General features: G+C 39.6%; 1 protein-coding gene across 14 annotated transcripts in view; it reads right to left on the reverse strand.

Moving 5' to 3' along the window:
- LOC140729065 (adhesion G protein-coupled receptor L3-like) overlaps nt 1-22,525 on the reverse strand; it is a 558,770-nt gene that overhangs the window by 81,032 nt on the left and 455,213 nt on the right. For all 14 annotated transcript variants that reach the window (XM_073048349.1, XM_073048350.1, XM_073048353.1 and 11 more), the window contains 4 exons: nt 11,074-11,283; nt 5,886-6,106; nt 2,488-2,554; nt 1,240-1,331 (listed from right to left, as the gene is read on the reverse strand). In XM_073048349.1, the coding sequence (XP_072904450.1) occupies nt 1,240-1,331; nt 2,488-2,554; nt 5,886-6,106; nt 11,074-11,283 (590 nt within the window). The remainder of the gene's footprint in view (nt 1-1,239; nt 1,332-2,487; nt 2,555-5,885; nt 6,107-11,073; nt 11,284-22,525) is intronic.

Here is a 22,525-nt window from a genome sequence, read left to right on the forward strand (position 1 = left end):
CCACTCCCATTCCTCACAACATCATGCACTTAAGATATCAATGGAGTCACAAGAGACTGCAGACATTGGAATCAAGAGAAACAAATAACCTTCTGGCTGAACTCAGTGGGTCAACCAGCACCTATCATGGGTAAAGATTTGTTCATATTTTGGGTTGAAACCCTGCATCAGGGAAAAGTCAAAATGGGTCTTGACTGAATAATAGATCTATGTATTGAATCTAATACTGGCTTAGACTTTTAGCAAGACCACAGAAATTCTCAAAATTAAAACAAAAGCCAGCTCCAATAAGTGAATTTAACATTTACTAATGCAGAGTCTCGATACGTCGACAATGCCCTTTCCCTCACAGATGCTGTCTGGCCCATTAAGTTCCTCCAACAGTTTGTGTTTACTTCAGGTTCCAACATCTGTGTCTCTAAAACAAAAGCTATGTGTGTATACACACACAAGCTTCACCCCCTATGTGCACTGTGGTCATATTAACATTCATGAAGCAGTGCTCGAACAATGGACAACCATTTACCATTTTCCATCCTACATTGTTACATGATTCAGAAAGACCAGACTCATGAAATGTGAATGTAGGCACTAGACAAAAGCCAGAATTCAACACTGATGGTGCTCAAGACATTTCAATGCTGGAGATTTTTTTTTACATTCATTGTTCACTTGTCCTAATGATGTGAATGGATTTAGGATTAGGAGTGAATAAAAAATATCACAAATTAAACTACTTGGGACATAAATGATGCAAGTGTGGACCTTTTAATTCAAATCTCCCACACAGACATCAGGTTATAGATTGCATGTTACTGCTACAATTTTTAATGGCAAGGCAGCAACGAGTACTGCCAGGGACAATACCATCAACCCACGCTCAAATGACACTGAAACAGTGCATCTGTCTTGTTCAAAACAGGTATAATAACCGAGCTGCAAATTGTATTTTCATTTTGTTTGAGGTGCTGGCTGTAAATGAGACTGGGATCCAGTTATGGAACTCTGAGATCTGATGGAATTGAAAGGGGAATTTGATCTGATATAACAGTAAAGTAAGTCTTGAAAGAATAGCATGCTGCATCTTGGCACAATACAGATTGTCCAAATGATTATGCAGCATTCAATTGCAGAGAAATTCAAAGAGGGAAACGTCTGGAAATTACAATTCAATCACAAAACAGAAATCGTTTCTTCAAAAAAAGAATGTGACCACAGGAACAAATGATGGAAACTTACTTGATATTGTCTAAACAGCTAGATTCTGGTTTCAGCACAGTTGTGTGATGGAACATCTTGTAAAGAGCAATCCCAAGAAATATCACATTCAACTACAAAAAAAGAAGCAAAGTAAGTTCTTTCAAATTTCTGCAAAAGATTCCCCACATACTATGCAATATTTGCCCTGCACGATCAGTTATAGGCGTCTGAACAGCGCTGTGGCTGGTTTAGTTTACCTCATGAATATATTCATTCTCAAAAAAAAGTGAGAAGCTTAAGCTCCACATCACTCTCCCTGATCCAACCACCACTTTTCCCCAAATTTGAGATGATACTTGTTCCCAACATGGGCAATAGCAATGACTGATGGCTATTTAAGGGCTCTTGGTTCATAGATGCACCAGCACATAGTCTCACCAAACCACCCACCTCACCATAAGGCAAGGGCAGCTCACTGCTTCAGAGCAACCTTTGCTTATAAAGAAACTACGTGCATATAGTTGAAAGGCTGAGCAAATGACGACTTTTTTCTTTGGAGCAAAGGAGGATGAGGTGATTTGACAGAGGGGTACAAGGTGATAAGAGGCTTTTATAAGAGTGAACAGCATATGCGTTTTCCCCGGTTAGAAGTGGCTAATAAGAGAGCATAATTTTAAGGTGGTTGGAGGAAAGCATATGGGTGATGTCAGAGGTAGGTTTTCATATTACAGAGAGTGGTAAATGCATTGAATGAACTGCCAGGGGTGGTGGTGGAGTCAGATCCACTGGAGACCTTTAACAGACTGTTAGATAGATGCAAGAAAAAAAGACGAGCAATGTAGGAGAGAAATATTAGATTGATTTTGGAGAAGGTTAAAAGGTTGAAGCAACATCGTGGACTGAAGTTTCTGTACTGTACCGTATTGTTCGATGTTCAATAATTAGGAGTAAAAAAAAGGTATGCAATTTGACTTTAGAGCCTGCAGATTATAATGAGTATAATGCAGTCTTGTGGGTTTAAGGAAACAACCATTAAAACAGCTATTGTTTACAATTTTTAATTGACCATTTCTCTTCTAGTTATTCTTTTTAGACTTACTACTACTCAAAACACTTTCACATTCACTTAATACGCTGAAACTGTATAATTGGTTGTGGAGACTAAGTGAGTTAGGGATAAACATTCCTTATTAAAATGAGTGCTATAAATTAAGGGCAAACAACATAGGTCTAGTGAAAGTCCAGTTTGATGTCCTTGGAGGTGCTGTGTTAATTAGCAGCACTTACCATAATAATCAAGGTGGCAGGGCCTATAAAGCTCCAGATGAAGTATGTGTCTAGCCTTAACCAACATCTGTAATGAAACACAGGGGACAACAGGCATTCAAGGTGAGTACAGACATATATCAATAGCAGTGGACTGACAGAGAGGAATGCACACTGCAAAACAGGCCACAGAGAGCCAGAAATTATTACCCCTTCATCGGTTTAACCCTTGAATTATAGCTCCAGCTTCTGAAAGCACAGTGGTGAAAAGACCTGCTTAACACTTGGGGAAGAAAGCAGAAATGCAGGACTTTTGCTACTTTCTCAGCTTCAGACAACCATGGAAATGGAAGTTTGACATTGATATTTCCCAGCTCACAGATTCCTTCATCACCCTTTTGACAAGAATTGTCAGACATTTATCTGACCAAAGCCATGACTAATTCAAGGTAAAATAAAGAACATAGTATGAACTTTGAATAGCTGTGATGGCCAACTTTTAATTTTGTTAAAACGGTATCCTGTTAGATCAGGGATAGTTCCTGGCTTGGGAAAATTACAGAGTGCAAAGTCAGACTTACTACTCTCAAGTAAATTATTAATCATATCATTTCCTTTATGTTCAAAGAGATCAAATCTGCGGATTTCTTGAAAATTACCCCTTTTCCTCAATTTATGTGACAAGAGCACTGAAATAAAATGATATACTGTGGGGAGATAAATCTAGCATGCGAATTAAATATTCAAACAGAATATACAATGAGCTCATTGATGGGCTGCTTACAGTTTTCCTCTGGGGCCCTTCCATGAAAAATCTAAATGATCAGTTTAAGAATCAACCATGTTGCCATCAGGCACAGATACTGATGGTTCAACAGCTTCTTCCCCACTGCCACAGGTCCTTTCATTGACCTGATAAATCCTATGAAAACTTGGACTATATTTCTTCTTTGCTCTCTCTTGCAACTTGCACTAATGCTGTTGTGTTTATTTTTTAATGTAGGTTATGTACAAATTGTTTTTCATGAGTCCACTCCTCCTCCTCCTCCTCTTCCTCCCTAGGTCCTCTGACTCTCCCTCTTCCTTCACATTCCTGCCCTCTAGGCCTCACTCCTGCTCATCGCCTGGTCCCCTTACCCTCCCTCATCCACCTCTCTAAGATCCATTCATTTCACAATCATTTCCCTGACTGATGAGAGTCCAAGCTCTTCCCTCACACCAACTCCTGAGCTCTTTTCTGTGACTGAACTACTCTTCCGTGCCCCATCACTACCCCACCAAAATTAATTCCCTAACCAACATCCAGTTCTCTTTTTTTAAACTGACCCCACTCCCCTCCCCCTGATCCTCTGTCCCCAGTGAGAAGGAACACAACTGGTTTGATTAAGGCGTAGGGGCAATCTGAGTCAGGAAGTGACTGGTATCCTGACCTGTTCGAGGGAGTGGAGTGAAACAAATGAACCTGAGTTGGTTTTCATCACAAAGTCAGGACATGCTCTTGAAAGAAAGCAACAAAAACTAGATTGGGCTGCAGGTGCTGAAAGTAGGTGAGATTCAGAAGGCACATTGTGAAACCTAATGTGGAAGATACCCTGGTACATGCAAGTTCAACCCGTCAGAATCACAGAATCATACAGCAGAGAAACAAGCCCTTCAGCCCACCACATCCATTATACATATTCACACCAATTCTATTTACTTACATCATATTCTGTGCCTTGGTCATTCAAGGGCTTGTGGCCAAAACTGGTTACAGTAAATTCCAGTGTGAAGTATTTACCATAAAGCATACAATTAACATTTTCCTTAGAGAAAACATGATTTTTATTTGTCTTGGTGCTGAGAAAGGCAGATTCAAGTGAATGAATTTCTTAGCAATCAGTGACTTCTCTCATCACAGACTTGATCTTTTACATGGACAACATTTGGAATAATTTGCACAATTTTGGGCTCTATATTTAAGAAAGAATCTGCTGACACTGGAGAGGGTGCAGAAGATGTTGGCAAGAATGATCCCAGGAATGAAAAGCTCTACATTTGATTGTTCGTCTCTGGTCATGTAATCGATTGAGTCCAGAAGAATGAAGGGGTCTTATTAAAACCTTCTGGATACTGAATGACCTGGACAGAGTTGTCTCACTGACTGGAGACCTCTTACTAGTTGTGGGCTGCAAGGATTGCTGCTGGGTCCATTGTTGTTTTTCACCTATATTAATGATAATGTGGTAAACTGGATCAGCACGTTTGTGGATGACACCAAGATTGGGGGCGTTAGTGTAGTGAGTAAACTATCAAAACTTGCAAAGTGATCGGGATCAGCAGGGAAAATGGATTAAAAACGTCAGATGGAATTTGATGCATACAAATGTGAGCTGTTGCAATTTGGCAGGACAGAAGAGGGTAAGGCTTGTACAATGACAGGCACTGGTAGGGCACTGAGGTGTGTGGAGGAACAAAGGGACTTGGAAATACAGATCCACAATTCCTTGGAAGTGACATCACAAGTAGGATAGGGTCATAGATTCATAAATCAGGACACTGAACACAGGAAATGGGATGTTTATTGGTATCTTCCCTGTAAGCAGGTGACCAGTACTGCACCTACCTACAGGGAAGATATCAAAAAGCAGAGAAAATTTACATGGATGTTGTCAGGACTTAAGGATCTGAGTTTTAAGGAAAGGTTGAATAGGTTAGGACTTTATTCCCTTGAGTGCAGGAGAATGAGGGGAGATTATATATAGAAAATTATGAGGGGTATAGATAGTATGAATGCATGCTAACTTTTCCACTTAGGTTGAGGGAATCTAGAACTAGTGGTTATAGATTTAGGGTGAAAGGTGAATGAGCTGTCAGCAGAATTGTTAGATGGGGGTTCAGTTGTAACATCTAAGAGAAGTTTGGACGGATAAGCAGAGAGGAATGGAGGTCTATGGTCTGGGTGCAGGTAGAATGGACTAGGCAGAACAGATGCGTCGAAGTGCCTGTTTCTGTGCTGTAGTACTCTGACTCTGTAAACAGAAAGTCTAGGATTTGGCAGCACAGCCTCAGAATAAAGGAACATCCCTTGAAAGCTGAGAAGAGGAAGAATTTCTTCAGCCAGAGGACAGTGAATCTATGAAATTCATTGCCACAGAGGGTCATATCATTGGGTATAGTTAAAGCAGAGATTCACAGATCCTTAAGATGGTTAAGGGTGAGAGGGAGAGGGTGGGAGAATGGAGTTAAAATAAGTATAAGTGGCTTAATTTTGCTTATATAACTTAAAGTCTTTTGGACTCAACCACATTTGTATATATTTCATGCTGATTGCTCCTGTTGGAATAATTGAAATGAAAATAATTTGCAGTATATTATCTGAAATGAATTATTTCAATACTTCAGGTGTGGCGTTCAGAAATCTAAACCAGTAGACTCACGCTGTTGTCGTCCCGTAGCTCCGGTAATCCACAGCAGCTGAAACGGCGACAATGAGAGCTGGTACTCCATAGCCAACCAGGTAAAAGTACTTTCTGCGGGAGTGCTCACTTTCAAAGACCTCCACCAACATAATGTAGAGCTGAACACCTTCCAAAAACATCCAAGTGAACGCGGCCAGGAAAAAGAAGTGAAGCAAAGCTGCAAAAACAGCACAGGCAATCTAAAGGGAACAAAAAAAAATGCAGATTAACACAATTTATTCTCTTGCTTCATAATCTCTGCAATGAACAACAAACTGCATTTAAGAAAAATCTAATTTTCCAGGAGGAGCTTGAGGCTAGATTTGATAAAGATCAACATAAATGCAAAACATCAACTAAAATCCTCAAGTTACCACATTTGAATATTCAATAGGAGTACTAGTTTTTCAACACAGAGGCATGGATTCAGGGAGTCATACAGCACAGAAACAGACCCTTTGTCCCAACCACTCCCTGTCAAACCAAATTCCTATGTAACTTCATCCAGTTTGTGGAGTTTGTCCCTAACCCTCAAAGCCTTTCCCATTCATGTATTGCACATGAACTTAAAACATTGATTAGTTCAGCAAAGACACAATGTGAAAATAGATGATTATTTAATTGTCTAAATAACAATTAAGCAACTCAAGTGAAAAAGCAGGAAGATAACATGATGCCTTAGAAATGAGCAGTTGAATTTCCTGATGCGTGTTTACTGTCCTTAAATTCGCACAGACAAATGATTCTCTGCAAAGTTTTACTTCTGGTCAGAAACTGGCCGTCTCACTTGAGCTTAATGGAACAACTATTGATGTCAGTTTTCACATGGTGTATGTTCTGGGCTTGCTACCTCAGTGCTTCATCCTGGGTCAAGTGGATTTGTCTAGTATTACCTCATGCGTTCTCTGTTTTGATCAACTGCAAGATGCATGGCACATGCAAGTGTTCTTTCCTGTTTTACTGAAAATGTCTCTGCATTGGTTTCAACACATAAAGTGGAGTTTATAGTCATATGTACATGTGCATATGTGCATAAATTCAATGGAAAAACTTACTTGTAGCGGCACCACAGGCACATAATATCAGAGGCACAACATTCACTTGGGAAACAAACATAAATTATACAATATTTGGGCTTGGATCAGCTTTTAACTTTATATCTGATGAGACCACCACTACTGCTGTATCTACCTGAAATGTTAATGACTGAATAAAATCAACAGAGCTTTCAATAAAATCATGGCCTTTTACCTCAAGCGCTCCCTCTCCCCCACCTTTAATCTACATTGCTAGCTTCCCATAATATCCAAGAATATATTCAGTGACTAAAACATCACAGATTGCAAGAGAATTCCAAAGATTCTGGGTGAAGAAATGTCTCCTCATCTCATTTGTGAATTGTGAATTGCTGACTGCTACATTGAGACTGTGACCCCAGCTAAGAAAAGCATTATCCCTACCACATCATCACCCTTGTATAGCATTCTGAATCTCAAGTAACAAGTCAGAGTACCGGATGGAGATACAGGGTCTGGTAGCATGATGGCTGACCTTTCCCTCAATGTCAGCAAAACAAAGATGCTGGTCAATGACTTCAGGACGGAGAGAGTGCACAAGCTCCTGTTTATTTTAATGGTACTGAGATCAAGCTGTTTGAAAGCTTCAAGTTCTGAGGAGCAGACAATTCCAAAAGCCTGCCCTGGTCCAACTACATAGACACCCTGGTCCGGAAAGTACACTTGTGCTGCATCTTCCTCAAGTAGCTGAAGTCCCCATGGATCCTCACCAATTTTCCTGATGCACCATAGAAAGCATTCTGTCTGTATGCACCATGGCTTGGTATGCGATTGCTCAACCCCGGACCACTAGAATCTGCACGGAGTTGTGGGCACAGGTCAGCACATCATAAAACCCAGCCGCTCATCCATGGACTCAGTCAACACTTTTCGCTGCCTCAATAAAGCTACCAACATAATGAAAAAAACTCTCCCATCGCAGACATTCGCTCTTCTCTTCCCTCCTATCAAGTAGAAGATCTAAAGGCCGGAGAGTCTGTACTGCCAGGCTCAAGGACAGCGTCTATGTCATGAAACTATTGAAGGGAGCTACCTCTTTATGGCCTTGCACTTTACTTTCTGTCTGCACTGCACTTTACTGCAACTGGAACATTATAACCTGCATTCTGATATTACTATTCAGTTGTACAGCTGAGATTAAATGATCTTAAGGGTAGAATACAAAAACAATGCTTTTTACTGTACCTCCATCTATGTGACAACAGTAACCAACTTATCCATTTAGAATTGTGTATATTTTACTGAAATCACCTCATTCTTCTAAACTCATGAAGGCAGAGGTCCAGTCTGCTTATATCTTTCCTTGTGACAAACCTGCCATCTCAGGAACCACCATACTGACCATTACTGTATCACTCTGAAATAGATATCTCTTTTGTTCGATAAGAGATACCAGAACTGTACAAGGGAATTCTAGAGAGTAAACAAAACTATCACAATTCAGCTCACACACCCATCACTGCTACCTGCCACCATAAAGACATTACCTATTTCATGGATGGCCTTTTGGAACCATCAGTCATGCTGAGAATTATTAAACTTTTTTCCTGACCTAAATTACTTAAATATTGCAACACGCAGTCAGCCAAGGAAACTAGCACGATTTATCACAGATATCGCAGTTAAAGAACCATCAATCATTCACTTAAGCACCAATTTGACTGTTAAGTAGACAGGCTGGGGAGTGATGAAGAATTATTGGTAAAAATTCTAAAGCTCAGAATTCTTTACCCAAAAAGAGATGAGATTTGGTTGAGGAGCAGTGGCAGAATGGTAAGAAACTACACTTCAATCAAAACTATTTTGAGCATTAATGCCCCTCAAAATAAGGTTAGAAATATGAAGAACATCACATATCTCAATGGATTTCCAGCATCTGCATCCTCTTGAGTCTCTAGAAATACGAAGTGTTGCAAAATTAACCTTGAAACTACTTAAAATCAAGTTAAAGTGCATGAACAAGCAATTTGCAGCTCATCTAAAATTTATCTTTTGAATACCTAAAGCTTCATTTTCTGCATGAGGAAAGAACAGACTGCACAATAATAGTAACAATATAATCACTCCATGAAGAAATATAGAGCGAAAAATTCCTGTGGACTCACTAAGTAGGCATAATAACTGCACACTAATGGCTATTTTAGTTTCTAGCACTCTGCCTCAGTATTTGGAATTGTGGGTCCATTGAAAGAACCATGAATATTTTAATCACTGACATTTGGTGGCCAGAACTATATCCAGCTTTAGGGGACTTAGCATGGAGAGATGACCATTGATTACTGGCTGAAGATTGAGGCATAAGGTTGGGTCAGGCACTCATCTAAGTGCCGAGGGATCAAAGCTTTTATCCCTAAAGATGAGATTTAAGAAATGGGAAGGGGAAAGTGGCAATGGTTGATGGTTAAGTTGCTAGTGGGGTATTAATGATCACAGACATGGGTCATGCACGATTGGAAGACCTCAAAGTTCAGAAGATTGGTGATCATTCATGTGCAATCAGAATCAAGAAGCACCATTCCATTTAAAGGCTATTTTCCAAAAAAAGATGATCATTAGTGTCAGCGAGAGGACATCTTCTCACTGGAGAATGACAGTGAGATTATGGACGAAGAAAGTTCATGTGTGTGGTTGTGATTAGTGGGGCAACCTTGCCAATAAACTTCAAAAGGGGCCGTGTGTTCTGTGTGGTGGAAATTGCATTAAGTTCATAAGGATGAATTACATTGAAAAGTACCAGATTGAATTTCTGGAGTAATGGATGTGGTGGTTATGCTATTTCCCTCCTGTAACAAATTTTCTCCTGTAACTCATGTAGAGTTACACAACTGAATTATGCCAGGAATATATATGCATTGCAGTATTGCCTTTTTTTCCCGGGTGTTGAATTTCTCGAGACCAAGTACAGAAATGATTGGCTATGGTTGATGGTCCTATACCCAACAGAAAATCATGATGGGTATAGAAGGACAATCCAGTATCGAACAATGATGGAACTGGACCACATCCATAGACCTGTGATGACATGAGCTCCTTATTTTCAGAGGTTGTACTTTCTATTGCTTCCCTAAACTTAAATAATATCTGCAAATTTGAGCTAACATGTTTGCAAACCAAATTAACCAGTGCAACCCTCCCGCACCTTCTCTCCAATGCAAGACCAACTTGCTGGGTCTTCCTTCCCCAGTTCTGATGAAGATCTTCAAGCATCCAAGCAAAAGTTTTCTTATTCGCAGATTCAGCCTGACATCCTGAATGCTTCCAAACATTTCTGCTTTCAACTTGAGTGGCACAGTATTGCAGTGCAGTGGTAAAGTCACTTGCTCACAGTACCAGAGACCTGGAATCTATCCTGACTGCTGTTAGGAGTTTGCACATTCTCACTGTAAATGTGTAGGTTTCCTTTGGGTGCTCAATTTCCTCCCACATCTCAAAGAAATGTCAAGGTTAATATTAACCTTTTAATATTTTTAATATTAAGAGACCTCTTAAAAAGGAAAAAGGGTCAAGGTTAATATTCCACTGTAAATTGCCCCCGGTATGTAGATGAGTAGTAGAATCTGCAAAGAGTTGAAGAGAGTATGAAGATAATGAAATGAGATTAATATAGGATTAGTGTAAATGGTTGGTTGATGTGATGTATGGGGCCTTTTTTAGTGCTATATGTCTCTATGATTCTATTTCATGAATTCTTCTTGTTTGTCACAAACATTTTCTTTGAGTTCAATTCTGGATCCAAAGTGTCTTTGGACAGGCACAACAATTGATAGAGGCACAACAACTTTGGATAGAGTCACAACAATTGATCTTGGTGACCCTTGAAACTGGAAAGGTTTACAAATTCTTATCCTCAATAAGAACAAATAAAAATTTGCAGCTTAGCTAAATGTACACACACACCTGTCTGAAAAATCCTCATTGGAAGAATAACTCATTATTATTTATAACTCAGGTGAAGAATGATAACCTGGATAAATTATCATTGGACCACATCAAGTGGAATAGATGCAAGCTTAAATATTAAAGGACATTTTCCTCAGAAAAGTAGAGTCCCGAGCTTGGAGTAACAATGCAGGCAAACTAAACACACTCACCGGTTGGTCTGTACGATTGATTCCAATTAGGAAAAGGAGCTCAGCCACAAAGAGACTGATGCAGAGGTTTTTGTGAATAGTGTTTCGGTCACTCTGAAGTCCGTGGAAAAAACAAAAGGTGAAGATGCAGATCAGCAGGCAGACGAGGGATATCAGGATACCAACCCAGGTAATAACCTCCAGCAGCAGTTCATGCACAGGGTCACTAAACTGGGAACACCAGAAGGAAATCATTAGACAGAATGCAAATGCTTGTTACTCATTATAAGATTTTCACTGCAACCCAGTCAGAGAGACTTTACCAATAAATTAGCAGCCTCAAACCACAGTAATTAGATTTGATTGCAGGAAATAATTTACAGCACAAAGCATGCGCTTATTGGTTCCTACTGTTAAACATATTTTCTTCACTCAAGCCAGTTGTTAATAAATTTTGCCCACATGTGCAACATTGACTTCAACAGTCAGACAAGGTGGGAACTTATACCAGACAAAAGGCCACTAATTAGCTGCAGTTACTTATTGTAACGTTTCATCTTCTATCTGTGAGGAGAAGCCTGCGTTTTAATAGAACTTCCTCATTCCTGCTGGATATCTTGAACCAGTGGTGCAGACAGCAAAGCTACTGCATCACAGCTCCAGTGACCCAAGTTCAGTCCTGACATCAGCTTCTGCGCACGTGGAGCTTGAACGTTATCGTTGTGACTCAATCAGTTTCCGCTGGGTGCGCCAGTTTCCTCACACATCCCAGTTGACGGGCAAGTTCGTAATTTACCAGGCTAGTGAAATTTGCACTTAGTGCATAGGTGAGAGGTGGAATGTGGGAGAAACAGATGGGAAAATATAAAAGTTGTGCAGAATTACTGCAAGTGGGTGTTTGATGGTCATTGTAGTTCTGTTGGGCTGAAGGGCCTGTTTTGTGCCGTATGTCTCTATGTCTATAATTTACAACCACTCCTGTAGGGATTTTACATTTGCCTACATAACAACAAACTTTCTTTATTTTGGCAGACTGTGTGAATGAAATGGTTGGTCAAGGGTAGAGGAATTCTCCGGTGGTTTAGACACAGTTCCATGGTAGTATGCCCATTCTAAACAAAAAAGAAAAGTGAGGGTTCAACTCCAACTCCATCGGCTAATAACAGCTGAAGCAGATCATCTTAGCATGGATACACGCAGTTGTTTCCTGAACACAAGTTGGCTGATGCTGCTCATGACTGCACTGATTACAATTCAAATGTATTTTTGGTTATCTGGTGCTAGGTCCATCTGAAATTGGAAAATTAACCCTTCTAGACTGTGTTACTTGGATGGAGATCTGAATGTCACATCATGGGTTCTTGAACAGCTACTTGTTAATCCTGCACCCCCAGATTTGGGAACAGCTACTTTCTGACAACCATCAGGCTCTTGAATTAACCTGAACAATCCACCCCCTACCCCAGCAACAGAAAACAATAGACCACTTCTCCCATTGTCTCTGATTGGGTTTTCTGCAGGATTTCATTTCTCTCTCTTCACTATCTTGTACAAGTTATGTGTAATTTACATCCTGTGTATTGTCTCCATCTAAATGTCTGTGATGTTGTTGCAACAAGTTTTTCCTTTGCAGCAGTACCTCACTGTGCTCATTCACATGACAATAAACTCCACTTGGAGTTCTGAGAGAGTTTAAACAGAAACCTCAACTGCCCCCTGAGGGGACACAAAATGATACCATATTATCATTTCAGGAGGTTTGTCCCTGCACAAAATTTCTTTTTTTGTCCATCACTACCAAAATAGTAGTTGAATATATTACTATTTGTAGGGTTTAGTTGCTCATAGTTAACACTATTTCTCCAGAAACTGACTATAAATATGATTTGTTATCTCTGAAGCATATTGATGCTGTATAAGGTAAAAGTGACACAATCATTTTGGCAGCAGCACCAGCAATAAAAGCAAGCTACTGCCTTTGTGGCACAAATCCATCTGACTTGTTTGGTTGAAACTATCAAGACTGCCAGGAAGTTGCCAAGACCTAGCTTTGAAAATTTCCTGCCTTCATTGCAAAATATGTAACCTCAGTCTGCCCTTGGCAATTAAATGGCAAAAAAAAAATCTGTCAGGAGCATGAAGGGTAAATGGGCACAGTCTGCAGGGTTGAGGTCCAGCAAGACATAGGCAAACCTGTGGGGGAAGAGAGTGATCGAGTTAAGGTGGATAGTATGGAAGGTCAAGATGATTTCTTCAATATCTATGTATATAAAATACATTCAAAAAAAGTCATTAATACTTCGCTGAGAAGCTGAGGGTCTACTGTCAGGGTTGGTTGTGATGGATATGACACAATTTCTCCAACAGCTGTTGGGACACAGAATGTTGAACAAGTGAATGATAGAGACAGGCCTGAAGTTCTGTGAGGCTGTCTTATACTGATTTATAAAGTCTGCAGTGGACCCCACTGACTTCAAGAGACAGGATTGGATCCCTTGAAATTTTGGCCTGAAGACTGTTCTAAGTCTGTATTCATCATGCAGACTTAGAACAGTGTTCCAGTGCAGAAAGATTTTGCAAGTGCTCTTTTCAAGTAATGAGATTTAAGAGCTTGTCAACCCTGAATGGACAGAATGTAAGTCTCCAGCTGCCTTGTTCTAAGGTGATCATCTGCATTGGAGGACACTTGCTCAAAATTATTTGTAACACTGAGCCGCTGTACAGAACAGACCTGACTACCTAAATGGTTCATATAATAAAATCCCTCTGGCTGTAATGGGAAAGTAAAATTATCCCATTATAACCTTCCATAAACCATGTGGGATTATTCTGCACTAATGATATTCCAATAACTTATCTCAATCAATGTAATTTACTATAACTACTTCCAAATGTCAATGTCATGGTTTCCATTTTATTATGACATAAAACAATACCTACATGATAAAGAGAGCAAGTTTATGGAAATAAAAATGCCACATTACAATCTGTAGTTGAAAGGTGCCCATAAGCAGAATAAGTTTTGCTCTTGTGGTTTTGAAGCAAGTTCTGTATCTTGGAAGTGAATGCTAACTTTGCAACCACCTATAATCAAAATTGTCGCCAGTTGCTTTACATCAGGTAAGCTGTGTACAAGCAGCATCACTGAATGTTTCTTTTAGTTATAACCTATCCCAGGCAGACTGGTAAACTCCTGCAATTAGCAAATCAGAGCTTCAATGCCAAGCTCTCTGACACAGTGATTTGCCTCTTCGTATTATTAATGGATTTTCTGGTACACACATAACAGACCAGGATGGGAAACTGCCAACCCCACTGTTCAAACTCAATCAGAGCTATTTAAAAACCCATCACAACCCCAAAACTTTCAAACTGCTTGAGGCTCCGTAACATTGCGAGTTACCTCATCTAAGACCCATGCGTTCGTTGGTGGCAATGGTAGTGCAGTGGTTAGCACAATGCTTTACAGCACTAGAAACTTGGATTTAGTTCCCATCACTGCCTGTAAGGAGTTTATATGTTCTCCCCCGTGACCACATGGGTTTTCTCTGGGTCCTCTGGTTTCCACCCACAGTCCAAACATGTACTGGTCAGTCGGACAATTGGTTATTGTAAATTGTCCTGAGGTTCAATTAGGGTGAAATTGGGGGTTGCTGGTCGGTGCAGCTCGAAGAGTTGGAGGACCTACTCCGCACTGCATCTCAATTAAATAAAATAAAAATAATATAATTCTCTCCTACATAGCCCTCCAATTTTCTTTCATCCACGTGCCTGTCAAAGAATCTCCTAAATGTCCCTAATGTACCTGCCTCTGTCACCAAACCTGACAGTGTTTTCCACCAACCTACAAACTCACTGTGTAAAAAAAAAGCTACCTCTGACATTCCCTCTATACTCTCCTCAAATCACTTTAAAATTATGTCTCGTATTAGTTATTTCCACCCTGGGGGGGAAAACGGTCTCTGGCTGTTCATTCTATCTATGCCACACTTCTATCAAGTTATCACTCATCCTCCTTTCCAAAGAGAAAAGCCCTAGCTCACTCAAACTATCCTCATAAAACATGCACTCTAATTGAGACAGCATCCTGGTAAAACTTCTCTGTACCTCCTTTACAGTTTCCACGCCCTTCCTATAATGATATGACGAGAACTGAGCACAATACTCATCGTGTGAATAATGGAGTAACACAATTCACCAGAATGACAACTAAGTGCTCTGGGCAGGATTCTGTACGTTTGTGGATACTCTACTTTCTAACAGTACAGTTGGGGATGCCGAGTTTCATTCACTGTGTTCCTCTTAACAGTCAATCATCAGGAAAAGACCAATGGAATATAAAGCTGACAAAAACAGCAACCAAAGGCATACTGATTTTACACTTCCAACTGAACGCCAGCTTCAAACAGCTATGTGTTGAGAATTTGTGGCACATTTTATTATTCATAAATGAAACTATCAAAATGTTAAATCAAATTAATAGTTCAAGATCTAGTTTAGTCGGTTAAAATCCTATGGCTTTTCAGTGATTTAAATGCCATTGCCAAGAGTTAGAACAGAAAGAACAAGAAAAAATCTATTAAAAGTTTAAGGAGCTGACAGCCTGAGATAAGAAATAATTAAAGTCCAGCTTTAATCAGGAAAAACAATTGCCCAACAATCCTTCCACAAGGAGAAGAATGCTTATAAACGTTGGTTCTCCAACCAAATAGAACCATGCAATGCAATTGTATAAATTCTGAGGCAGACAACATCCATCATTAAGATGTTCCACTATCTAGACATGGTCTCTTCTCATTGCTACCATCAGGCAGGAATTACAGGAGCCTGAAGAATTACAGCTCAAGGTTCAACAACAGCTTGTTCCATCTGCCATCTGGTTCAAGAACCAACATGAAAATCCCTAATTCCACTTCACACTATAGTTCCCTCAACTTGCGTTAATGTTATGTTTATTTTTATTTTGTCATGCAAGTTATGTATAATTTATGTTAATTTAATCTATGTAATTAATATTTGTCATGTTTGCAACATATTGCACTGCTGCTGCCAAAAGCTAATTTATTCCTTAGGTATATTTGAGAGCAGAAACTTTTTCCTGCTCTATATTTGCAACATTTCCTTTTCATTTCAGATTTAAAATACTGTTGTGTTCTGCATCGCAAAGTTCCAGTATTGCCCTGTTTCACTTCATATCTCTCACTTTATATATGTCCTCCAGACAGATCAGTTGCAATTAGTGTCTCATCTGACATGTCAACCATTCCAACTTGGTCGCCAGCCAATCACAGACATTCTCCTTGTTGCCTCCATCCTTCACCCCTTTTCCACAACTTAAATATGACTATTTTCTATGTCGTAGTTATGCGGAAAGGTCATCAATATTAAAATGTTAACTGGTACTCTCTCCATTGACACTGTGGTTGTATTTTCTGTTCCCTTTTCAGATTTTCAATCTGCAGTTTTTTGCACGTTGGTATCTTTTGCCACTGTCAATTTCATATCTCCTCAGAAAAAAAAATGGAGAAATCAGATTATTCAAGTGTCTCAAAACCCAAATGAGATTTTTTTTGCCTTCTTTTTTTGAGAATTTATAAGGACAATGTTGATGAGCAAAGGGAACTTCAATCATAGAAACTAGACAGAGATTTCAATCTAGTTCAGGGCAATCTGCATATTGTAGAATTCAAGAGGGGGCTCAATGCATTATGCTGGGAGAAAAAGTGTGCTCCATATTCAGTGCCTTTCAGAGTTTCTTATTAATGACAATGCAAAGGCCAGCCCATCAAGTATGGTTTTACAGTGCCAATTTAAAAAGACTGCAATTTTTTTTCAGTGTGCAATGATCAGAAATTTGGGCAGAGTAAGAATTCAGTGCTGTGGGGCTGCTTCATACCTTCAACACATGATTGTCTTTGTTGTATTCAGCCAACAGATATTTAAATTTTATTTAGTGCTTAAAATAGTTCAGTGGTTTTTTTAAACCTCACAGCAGATGTAAAGATAGGTTTCAGAAATATAGATCAACTAACACTTAGCAGATAGAAAATGCTTCAAAACCAAATATTGTGACTTCAATTACAAATATTTAAATATATCACAGAAGATCGGATGTGACAATGAACAATTAATGTTCTATTATTACAAGATGTCAGAGTTGGAAGGATACCTGGAAACTGCATCAGAATTATGAGGATACGTGCTGAGGTATGGTGGATTGTGGAAACGGAGTTGCTTGCAGTACAGTGCATCTGCGAAGGCAATCCGGGATATAATGTTGCAAGAGATACTGCTCTGGGTTTTGAAATTCATCTGCCTGAACAAAGGTGACAAAAGAATGGGGCCGTGCACTTGGCCACAGTACCATGGTACAGTAGGCCTTTCAGAAGGCGTAGTGAAATGTATTATGTTCAGGGAAAGTGATTCTGTCCTTTAGCAGCAAGAAGAATCTGAATGACCGTGCATCCTGCTCTGTGTCAGGGTTAAGGACCCCTGGAAATTGGAATGCTAGCATTCAATTATCATGGCCCAAACAGCAACTAATGAATCAAGTTCTGTTGTGACATATGAGGTAACTGTCTAAATTGAACCACAGAGGTAAAAAAAAACCCTGAGTTACTATTTAAACCCATGTGCAAATTGGTGTAAGGTTAAACAGAAAGCAAAGTTTGAAGTGTGGTGACAGAGAATCAGCTTCCAATAGATTCAGCAGAGACATGTAGAGCATAGGACAGAATGAGCTCTTCTGTTAGGAGTACTGAAGATTATATCAGTCCCCTTGCCCATAAAAGGATATATTATCACTGGAGGCAGATGCACCAAGCCAACTCCTGAAATGGGAGCATTGTCCTATCAAAAGAAGCCACTCAGGTCAGGTTTGTATTCTTTGGAGTTTAAAGAAAGAGAAGTGACCTCTTTGAAACACACAAATCACTCAGGGACATTATAGGATTGATATGTTTATATTAATTGCAGAATATTAAATGAGAGACACAATTTCAAGGTATGCTCCTGGCCATTTGTAGAAACTTCTCACATTGAGATTGGTGAATCTCCGGAACGTTGCACCTTGCTCGTTAAGAGATATTTTATGTGCGAGTTTTTGAAAGACTGGGGTTTTGAAGGTTCCAGTTGTAAGGAATTCTTGAAAGTGAGTCTGTGAGTTGTAGAGTCAGTTTGAGTAGTGGTGAGTGAAGTTATTTACGGTGGTTCAGGAGCCTGATGGCTGCAGAGTAATAACCATTCCAGAACCTGGTGGTGTGGAACCCAAGACTCCTGTACCTCCTGCCCAGCAGCAGTAGCAAGGAGGAGGTATGGCCTGAATGGTGGAGACCTTTGATGATGGATGTTGCTTCCTTGTAGCAGTGCTCCATGTAAATGTACTCAATAGTGGGGAGGGTTTTGCCTGTTATGGACTGGGGTGAATTCATCACTTTCTGGAGTCTTTTCTGTTTCTGGGCATTGGTGTTTCCATGCCAGGTCATTATTTAGGATACTACAGACGTTTGTCAAAAAGTCTCTTTAATGTTTGAAGCATTCATGAAGCATTATGAGAAAAACATAGACCTAATAGTGTCATTAAGGTGGCAAGTTTGCAGGGAGACCAGCTGAGAAAGGACTGAATATTTTGGGCTTCTTGACAATTTGGTAATGCGGGCAGAGTGGCAAGGAGTGTGAAAATGCTGACTGATATTTGCATATTACTACTATAACAAGGTTAACATTACATTCTGGCAATATTATCTGTCTTCTGCACAATGCTACTTCAGTGCTTTGAAGGTCATGATGCAATTGTGATAGGACCTCACTAATGAGACCAAAATGAAATCTCATGCTTAGGAATACTTTGCCAAGAACGGCCCTTCAAGGATAGATTTCACATTGAGCTTAAGATGTACTAAATCTGAATAAGAGTGTTAAACTTAAATTAATCCAATTATGTATGGATAAGTGGGAAGTTGGCTAAAGTAGACTGTTAAATTAGATGATTAGATTGGTAAGAAAGCATTGAAAAATACTTCATAATTTTCAGGGATTGTAATGTCCCCTCTCATCTCCTGAAATAAAAATGTAATTGGCAGAAATCTGAAGAATAACACCATGAGGTTCAGAATCTTTGCAGAGCTGTCGCTCCTGAATCATTGTCATGCTGATCACTGGGAAGTGAGTCAAAGTTCTGTGAATTCTTTCCGCAGCAGCTGCAGTACTGGGGCAGAAGAGGCTGCTGCGGGTGGGACAAATAGTGTGGGAATGATTGGATTTGGACAGCAACTCCTCGTCACGGGCACAGTGGAGTGGTGCAAGGACCGGTGAGTGTCGAATGCCAGTCAAATATGATTTTAAAAGTAAAAGGTTGCGATCAGCAAAAGCAGACTTGAATGAATTGTTTAATGTCAAGAACGAGGCTGGCAGATGCTGTATGCAACAATGTGACACTGCAGACCCCCTCAATGCTATCACTTTAAATTCCCTAAATCAGTGCAATCTACTCCTCATTTTATTAAGAGTTAGTAACAATGGTGCAGGTTTTCTCCAGAAGTGGGGAGTGAAATGTTGTTCATGACCCCTGACATGAATAACATGTGAATGATATTGAGAAGCATTCAATGGAAGAATCTGTATCAACTGCCCAACAATCAGTAAGTCACCTTGAAATGATTAATTGTATGATGTAACATATACAAAGCAGCTTTCATTTTTAAAAAAATGCATGTAAAGCATATGCAAATGGGTCTAATTTTCATGCTATACCATAGCAAAGAAAGCAATCCTTCCACAGTGTTCTACAGAAATTATGGGTGGTGAATGAATGGACAACATTTATAAAGGTATGAGAATAGTAACAGGCTGAATGTTAGGGAAAATTTGAAAAAAAAACTGGTTAAGCTTAGAAATTCGAATGCAAGTAACACTGACAAGAGAAAATGATTGTCAGAGCTTTTAGATCTAGGTAAGGCGAAAGAAAGCAACAAAAATTAACATTCACCCCTTACACGCTGGGGCAGAAATTAATGAAGAGTCATAAAATGGAAGAAATATTAATGTGCTTTGTTTTTTAAGCACAGTTGACATAGTAGATGACCTGGTGTTACGTTCCAAAATTTCCTGAAATCTGGGAAGATCTAAATGGATTGGCAAACAGCAGATGTAGCACCATGATTTGAGAAAGGAGATAGGCTAGAAACGATGAACTATAAGTCAGTAGTTCAATCATCAGGAAATTGCTGGAATCATTATTAAGGAAGTGATAACAGGACATTTAGCATAATAAGATTAGGCAGAAACAGCATGGTTTTTCTGAAAGGGAAGTCATGTTTAACAAATTTATTCAAATTCTCTAAGGATGTAACTAAGGATAAGGGCACATAAGACAGAGTCGACAGATGAAGGGTATTTGTATTTTCAAAAGGCCACATAAAAGATGACTGTACTAAACAAAGGCTCATGGGATTGAAATAATAAATTAGCAGAGACAGAGAATTAGTACACTGGCAGAAAACAGGCAGCAGGAATAAATGGGTCATTTACAAGTTGGCAAGCTCTTGCTGGTGAAATGCCTTAGGGATCCATGCTGGGGGCACAGCTATTGACAATGTATGTTAACAACTTTAGATGAAGGGGCTCAGTGTAATATATCCCATTCTGCTGGTGAAATAAAGATAGGTAGGGAATAAGTTACTATGAGGATACAACAGAGACTGCAGTGAGTGGCCAAATCAATGACAGATGGGGTATAGTAATAGGAAATCAGAGGTTACCACTTTGAGTAAGATAACATGAAGTACAAGAGTGTTTTAATTGTGTGAGACTGTTAATCTGTGCATTCATAGAGACATGGATGTCCTTGTGAGAAGTTTAGCAAATAATTAAGTTAGATTGAGAACTCTGTATTGTGTAGGCCTCTTAACTTAAGGAAAGACATACTTGAATTAGAAGCAATACAGGAACGATTCTCTATTGTAGATCATGAAAAACAGTCTCAAACCCACTGACATTCTATGTGCCTCTCACTGTCACAGGAAAGCAGTCAATGTAAATCAAGGAACCCTCCCTCTTCAGTCATTCTCTCTTCTCACCCCTCCCATCAGGCAGCAGATACAAAAGTTTGAAAGCACTTGGCTTAATTACAGGTTCTGTCTATTTAAAGGCTCTTGAACAGACCTCTCATATGGTAAAGATGAACTTCTGATCTCTCGACCTAGCTTGTCATGGTCCTTGCACATAGTTTATCTACCTGCACTGGACTGGACTGTTGCTGTAACTTTAATATTATACTGTGTATTCTGTTTTTCTGAATACACTTATGTAGCAGGCAAACAAAGGTTTTTCACTTCAGAAATTAGAAGATAGAACAGTACACCAGAGAACAGGCCCCTTGGCCCACAATGTTGTGCTGAACTAGCTAAAGAGCAGATCAAAAACACCCAAACACTAATCCTTCCTATCTACACAATGTCCATATCCCTCTATCTCATGACTCAAGACAATAAACCAATACTCAATGGTATAAAAGGGGGCTGTAATTCAAATATTATAAGACTCTGGATTTTAGAAGGGTGAGAGACGTTCTTGCCAGGGAGATGGTTGAGAACTTTTCCCTGGCTGGAGCTCTAGAAAGACGGACAGTGAAAGGAGGAAGAACTTCAACTATCAGATGGTCGTGGGCCTTAGGAGTTTGTCACAGAAACATTGTGGAGTTATAATCAACAAATATATCCAAAACCCGAAGAGATTTTTGGAACATGAGGAAGCAAAAGGTTATGCAGATTGGATACCTGAGGTCACACTTAATACCAGGCATTACCGGGCAGAACAGGGGAGCAAGTTAATGGTTCTTAGACTCACTTGTATTATACAATCTCCTTCCTTTGAAGAATTAATATGTTCCCATGATGCATAGTTATACATTTCCAATATATTCTTGGTGAATTCATTTCTTTTAACCATGCCATTAACATCATATGCCTAGAATCATTTGTGTGATGACCCACGGTATAATAGCACAGCATGTAATGCTTCTGTCTCATAGCTTGAGCAATCCAGGTTCAATTGTGACCTCAGCTGCCATTTATGTGGAGTTTGCATGTTCTTTCTGAGATTGTGAAGGTTCCCCCAAACTCCCCCACTCTTGGTGGGGCAGTTTCCCAGCTAAGCCCAATTCGTCACAGGTATATCCCTCCACACCATCTGTGGTATCTACAGGAGACACTGTCATAACATTCCAGTGGCATCAAAGATCCCTGCTCTTTCTCTCACAGTTATGATCAGGAAGGAGGTACAGAAGCTCAAAGTCCTATATCACTAGGTTGAAGATCAGCTAATTTCCCTTCATTCACTCAGTTCTTGAACCAAGCACAACTCTGCAGCAAAATGGACACTTCCTTTGTTCTAACTATATTCTTTTTAAGAGTATTTAATTTGTTTTATTTATATTTTGTTTTGAATGTTGCTCATATGGTGCTATGCACCTGTG

Source organism: Hemitrygon akajei, chromosome 6 (assembly GCF_048418815.1).
Source record: "Hemitrygon akajei chromosome 6, sHemAka1.3, whole genome shotgun sequence".
NCBI classification, from domain to species: Eukaryota; Metazoa; Chordata; class Chondrichthyes; order Myliobatiformes; family Dasyatidae; genus Hemitrygon; species Hemitrygon akajei.